Source organism: Anopheles gambiae, chromosome 3 (genome assembly GCF_943734735.2).
Source record: "Anopheles gambiae chromosome 3, idAnoGambNW_F1_1, whole genome shotgun sequence".
In the NCBI taxonomy this organism is placed as follows: Eukaryota; Metazoa; Arthropoda; class Insecta; order Diptera; family Culicidae; genus Anopheles; species Anopheles gambiae.
In genome coordinates, this window is record NC_064602.1 from 27,922,039 (window position 1) to 27,928,038 (window position 6,000).

The 6,000-nt window shown below is 50.1% G+C and overlaps 1 protein-coding gene across 1 annotated transcript; it reads right to left on the reverse strand.

Annotated features, from left to right (window-relative positions):
- Positions 1-1,107: 1,107 nt before the first annotated feature.
- On the reverse strand, positions 1,108-4,033 carry LOC1280138 (protein transport protein Sec61 subunit alpha). Its single transcript, XM_319948.5, has 2 exons — positions 3,652-4,033; positions 1,108-3,114 (listed from the first exon to the last, which is right to left on the reverse strand). The coding sequence occupies exons 1-2, from the start codon at positions 3,656-3,658 to the stop codon at positions 1,691-1,693; spliced, it is 1,431 nt and encodes a 476-aa protein (XP_319948.5). The 5' UTR covers positions 3,659-4,033; the 3' UTR covers positions 1,108-1,690.
- Positions 4,034-6,000: the final 1,967 nt, after the last annotated feature.

Sequence of the window (6,000 nt, forward strand, 5' to 3'; positions counted from 1 at the left end):
TCACACCGAACGAACTCCTCTCGAGAAGAGCAGACGTGATTGAGGTTTTTTTTTTGAAAATCATAGTAGTCTGCCGTTGAGTATGGCTCAGCCTTCGAGAGGCTGTTTCATTCTCAAAACATAATTCAAGGCGTTTAGTAGTAGCAGCAGCAGCAGCAGCAGCAGCATCACCACCATCGCTTAATTTTCTGTATTCGTTCCTGCATTTTGTTTCTTTCCAAGAATGCTTTTAAGTGAAAGGATAACGGCAATGGAAAAAAGTAAGTATTGAAATAGGATTTCAGTTTTTTTTTTGTCTCAATTTTATTCTGTTTTGGAAATTTATGTGGAGCGACTTCCTTACATCAAGTCCACAGAGTTTGTGGTGTGTGTGTGTGTGTGGTGAGGTGAGAGTGACAAATGTTTTATGATAAATTTTCTTGCCTTTCTCTAAATGACGCAAAAAACTCGATGTTTCAAATTGGAATCACACAACAACGGCTCTTCCCGCTACTCCCCCCGCCACGTGTACTAGCCGTCCAGGTTGTGACCTTTTCGTTTGCTGTTGTCTCCGTCACCGGCTCCTAATGCCTTACACCCCCCCCCCCATCCCCCCATATCTCTATCCTACTAGTGTTCCTCTATTTTCGTTCCACTTGTGTAACGTGAACGAAAACGAAAAAAAAGCCAACTATTTCTTCTAATCCTCATTTCTAACGTTTTTTCTCTCCCTTTCTCTCTCTTTTGCGCTACAAACCGTGCGCATAGTGTGTCTGAGTAATAATTGTCTATTTTTGTCGCGTGTGTCTCTCTGTGTGTGTATGTCCCTGAATCAAGGGGTACGTAGGTGGAGGAAATCGGCCCAAGCGCACGCGTATGTGTGTGTGTGTTGAAGGTGGAAAACATCGAGCTAGTTCGATTGTAGAGAAGAAAATAAAGAAGAAAAAAAATCCAAAATGGAAAAGAGAACAAACAGAACGATGAAAACGAAGCCCTAAGAAAGCTGTGTGTACTTTGATGTGATGGAGCCGTTTAATGAAAATGCGTTCGAAAGCGGATTTCGTCTTCCGGTTTGCTAGCTGCGCGCGTCTAATTCTATAATTGTATCTACTGGAATAACCGTGAGTATTATTATTGTGTGAATTGATGGTTTTATTTACTTCTTCAGGTATGTCGATTTGCGCTGATCTCTGCTTTTCCATTTGCATTTTCTCATCACTACCGGAAAGTGTAGAGGAAGTGTAGTGAAAAAACAAAGTAACAAAACAATTCTTTACTATTCACACACATACACTCACGCACACACACACAACACAACGTGTCTCTGTTCTTATTATCTCATTTATCAATTATTACACCTCTCAGTCGCTGCTCTCTGCTTACTATCCCTTCGAATGTAGAGTAGTAATAGTGTTAAACGCCTCTCTTAAACGCTAAAACGCTAAAGGAGAATTATGAGCTTAAATTAATTTTTCTTTTTATGTCCCGCGAAAACAAAGTGGGTGGGGGGGGGGGGAAGAAGGGGAAAACAAGAGGATGATAGGAAGATGGGACAAGTAAAACGGAAACAAACTAAACAAAAACTCATGTTTTGCAACAGAAGAATCGAGTGTGGAAGGAACTGGAACGATGACGTCAGATAAGGAAAGGAGAAGAAGAGGAAGGATGGATGTGATGAGGGAAAGGGGGTGGGGGGAATTGAAGCACCACCTTAAAACAGTAACGTGCCCATGCCGCCCATCTCGGACTGCTCCTTGACGAAGATCTCGAAGTACTGGTAGATGATGGTGACGGCCAGCAGGATACCGGTGCCGGAGCCGATCGCACCCATGAAGTCGGCCAGCACGGAGAGCGCCCCGATGCAGAGGCCACCGAATGCGGCCGCGGTCGGGATGTAGCGGTTCAGCTCGTGGATCATCGAGTTCTCGCGGTGGCCGCGCATCACCATCTGCTGCTCCTTCAGCTGCTTCGCCACGTCCTTGGCCGAGCTGCCGGACACGTCGATCCACGTCTTGGAGAAGAAGGCGCACGAGCCGAGCATGAACACGATGTACAGCACGGCGTGGATCGGGTCGGCCACGATGTGCCCGAGCGACTCGGGCGGCGACAGGTAGTAGCAGAGGCCACCGATCGGGTACGAGCGGGCCGGGCCGCCGCCGCCCACGTCGGCCCACACGCCGAGCAGATTGATCAGGAAGTTACCGTGGAACTTAACTGCCAGCATCTGCGAGATCACGTACAGGTTGGAGACGAGCGCCGACTGCAGGATGATCGGAATGTTGGACGTGTAGAACAGCTTGATCGGGTAGCTGCTGTACTGGCCGCGGTAGCGGGCCGACTTGATCGGTAGGTCGACCCGGAAGCCCTGGAAGTATATGACCACCGCAAACACCAGCACGGTCGCGAGCAGGTTCATCAGGTTGGGCAGGTTCTGGCGGTAGAAGGCTTCGCGCAGTGCCCGCACCTTATCCTGGCGGGTGGCGAGCAGGTGGAACAGCGCAATGACCGCGCCCTCGAACTCGGTACCGCGGCCCGTGTTGACTGTGGCGGGCGAGAACGCCTTCCACACGATCGTTTCGCAAATGTTGGTCGCAATGAAGAGCGAGATACCGCTGCCCAGCCCGTAGCCCTTCTGGAGCAGCTCGTCGAGCAGCAGCACGATCAGGCCGGCCACGAACAGCTGGATGATGATGAGCAGACAGACGCCCGCACCGATCTCGGCCGGATCGCCGTACATGCCGGTCATGACGTACACGATCGCCTGCCCGATGGTGATGACCATGCCGAACAGCTTCTGCGCCCCGTTGAACAGCGCCCGGTCCTTGGGCGTATCGCCGACCTCGATAATCTTAGCGCCGGCCAGCAGCTGCATGATCAGGCCGGACGTGACGATGGGCGAGATGCCGAGCTCCATCAGCGTGCCGCGGTTCGACGCCAGGATGACGCGGATCCAGTAGAACGGATCGGCCGAGTCCGAGCTCATGATGCCGAACAGCGGGATCTGGCAGCAGACGAGGAAGATGAACAGCGTGATCGCGGTCCATAGTACCTTCTCGCGGAACTGGATCTTGCGCTCCGGTTTCGCGATCTCCGGCAGTATGCCGCAGAACGGTTTAATAATTTCCAGGAATTTTACTGCAAACGGAAAATGCGGGAAAAAGTGGGGTGGAAAAAATTAGCGAAAATCCACGATATTAAATCCTTTCGGTTGGCAATAATATTCGAAAAAGGGCAGCCCCAAAAAATGGGAAGGAAATTGAGTTCAGCATTAATGGGAACGCATTCTCTCCGGGTGGTGGTGATGGTGGTGGTGGTGTTTCGTTGGAGGCGAAAGTTCCAACCTGGAGCTTTTGCCTTGTCTACGTGTACACACCATGCACGTTGTCAGCAATCGGGGGGAAAGAGACGGCACGATACGTGTATAACGCGTTGGAAGGAGATGAAGGCGGGCGAGCAAAAACGGGAATACATGCCGGGGATAGTAACAGAGGGCGCACACACACACACAAGCACACGCACACCCGGGAAAGGCGAAGGAAAATTGCCACAGCCACGGTTTAGCCCCACGGGATGATGCAGTTTTTCGACACTTGGGAAGATTGCCAATGTTTTTCTGCGCCGTTTTCCATTACTTTACACACAAAAATACACGAGCAGCGGGGCGATACTTACTTCCCATGGCGGTGCAGGTCGCTGGGAATTGGTGGGTTTTTCTTTTTCACACACACTCAATGCAAAAAAAAACTCGCGCACGCACGGTCGTCCGGTAAGCTGCAACTCTGTTCCTCCCTGATTGCGGTTGCGTTTCGTTCTGGTTTCCAGCGATAAATAAACCGTTTTCGTGTCGTGTGTTGTCGAGCTAAGCTAGCTGGACAAACAACACCTTCGCTGCGTTGGTCTCTCGGTCGGCAAGTAAAATATCCAACGAGCCAAACGCACCCGAAACCGTCCCTTCCCGTTCGTTGATTTGTTGGCAGCCACGAAGCGTAGATCTGTCAGTGAGCTGTCACAGGCGCGGGCCGGCCAAGGTGCTTAGAGGCGGTTTGACAGCTGGTGGCTGACTGCTAGCTGTGCGTACCTTGTGCGGTGCTTGTCGGAGTGCGGATCGCATACAATGATGAGGTATGGTGTGCTGCGGCTTGCATAGCAGCAGGCGCCAAGGTGAGAGCGGCATCTGTACATCAGTGGGAGTGCGCCATCTGTGTGTCGAATTTGAAAACTAAAGAGAAATTAAAATAACGGATAATTAAAGCTGACAGGGATGAAACATGGATCGAATGGAGGGAAGGTTTTAGAAGGGGTTTTTTTAAGGATAACTAATTGGACCAATCGTGGAATACGGTCATTTGATGGAAAGAATTGTTGTGCTTAACGTCACTCTACGGAACTGACTAGTGATGTGCTCCTTGGAGCGCACCACGACACCGATCCGATTCCGGCTATTGTTAGTTCGATTCCGACTCCGGCAAAAGCAGAACCGCTAGTTCCGCGAAGGAGTCGGAATCGTTCGGAGTCGACCGGAGTCGACCAGTGTCGGAGTCATTCGGAGTCGTCTATAGTCGATCGGAGTCAACCGGAATCGCAGTTGGTCGAATTCAACAGTCGGTGTAATCAGTCAGGTGCAATGTGCTTGTGATCAGGCCATTTCATTTCGTTGTTATTTTTTCTTTCATTTTGTGCGTGCACTTCGTATACAGGCCTCTGTGTCGAAGGTCGACTCCGGCTGACTCCGACGACTCCGACGACTCCGAACGATTCAGAACGATTCTGGACTGCTCCGGACGACTATAGATGACTCCAAATACAAACGACTCCGGACGACTCTGGACGACTTCGGACGACTCCGGACGACACCGGAAGACTCTGGACGACTCCGGACGACACCAAAAATGCTGAGAGGAAATACCTTTCGGTGTCAGTACCGAAATTATCGGAGTCGACTCCGAATGTTTGCCAGGTTTACCCTAGAACTGACACACCATGCTGCTCTATGTTTTTACTCACACTAATCACACATGTTCACTAACAAAAAAAACTTCCCAGTGAGAACCACTCTGTATCATTGCACTACACACACGCGCGCCCACAGTGATCCGCAGGAAAACAATGAACAAAACGGAACGTATGATAATGGCTTCCCCCTACCGCGTCCTCCCGCGTGCCTGTTGATTAGCATAATCATTATGCTTGCTAACTTCATCCAAACTACCTCGCGAGCTGACCACCACTGGCAGCATTGTACTCAACTCGCGAGTTGTTTGGCTTGTTGTTTTTTCCCCTGTTGTTGCATGCTGTTGGCTCACTTAAAAGCGCGGGCGCATTACCACCGCCGTCCTCGTCAGAAGCAGCTCGGTTTCAACCTGCGAGCCAGCCAAAGAGAGTGGCTGCACTTTTGAAGCAAAAACACTAACCTCAATCTCCTCAGCTACTCGGAAAAGGTGTGCTTTGGTGGTGGCAGGAAACGGCAAACATAATCAACCAACAATTTGCCGTGAGTTGAGCGTTCCACCACCGCAAGCACATCATTCGCAAGGACGCCTCTGGGTAGGTTTTGCGCCGGGTGCGCATCTCATTGTGGCCACTTGAAGTGATTGTGCAATTTTTTGCCCTCTCATTCTCTCGCTCGCTCCCTTTCTACCTTACGTGGTCATTCACCGTTTGCAACGTTTTACGATGCAACTGCGTGGATGGAGCCCTGACTGAGATGGATTTTCAGAATTGCTCTGTGTACCGGCAATGTACCGAAGGCACCGTCCAATGGTCGTAATTCTCTTTACCAATTCTTTTATCACTGCTAAGGTAAGGGTGCTAGAAGCTGATGCTGTACCGTCGACCCGGAATGGTCCCGTTTACTGTGCTGTGGGTCATTGCCATTATCTTTTTTTTTATGTGTGTGTGTGTGTGTGTGGATGTGTTTGCGTGTGTACTTAGGCACAACATTCCGGGTCGGGACGTTTCGGGGTGAAAGGTACAACCATTTATTCTGTTATCATTATCATAAAATTATCATGAAATTAAATC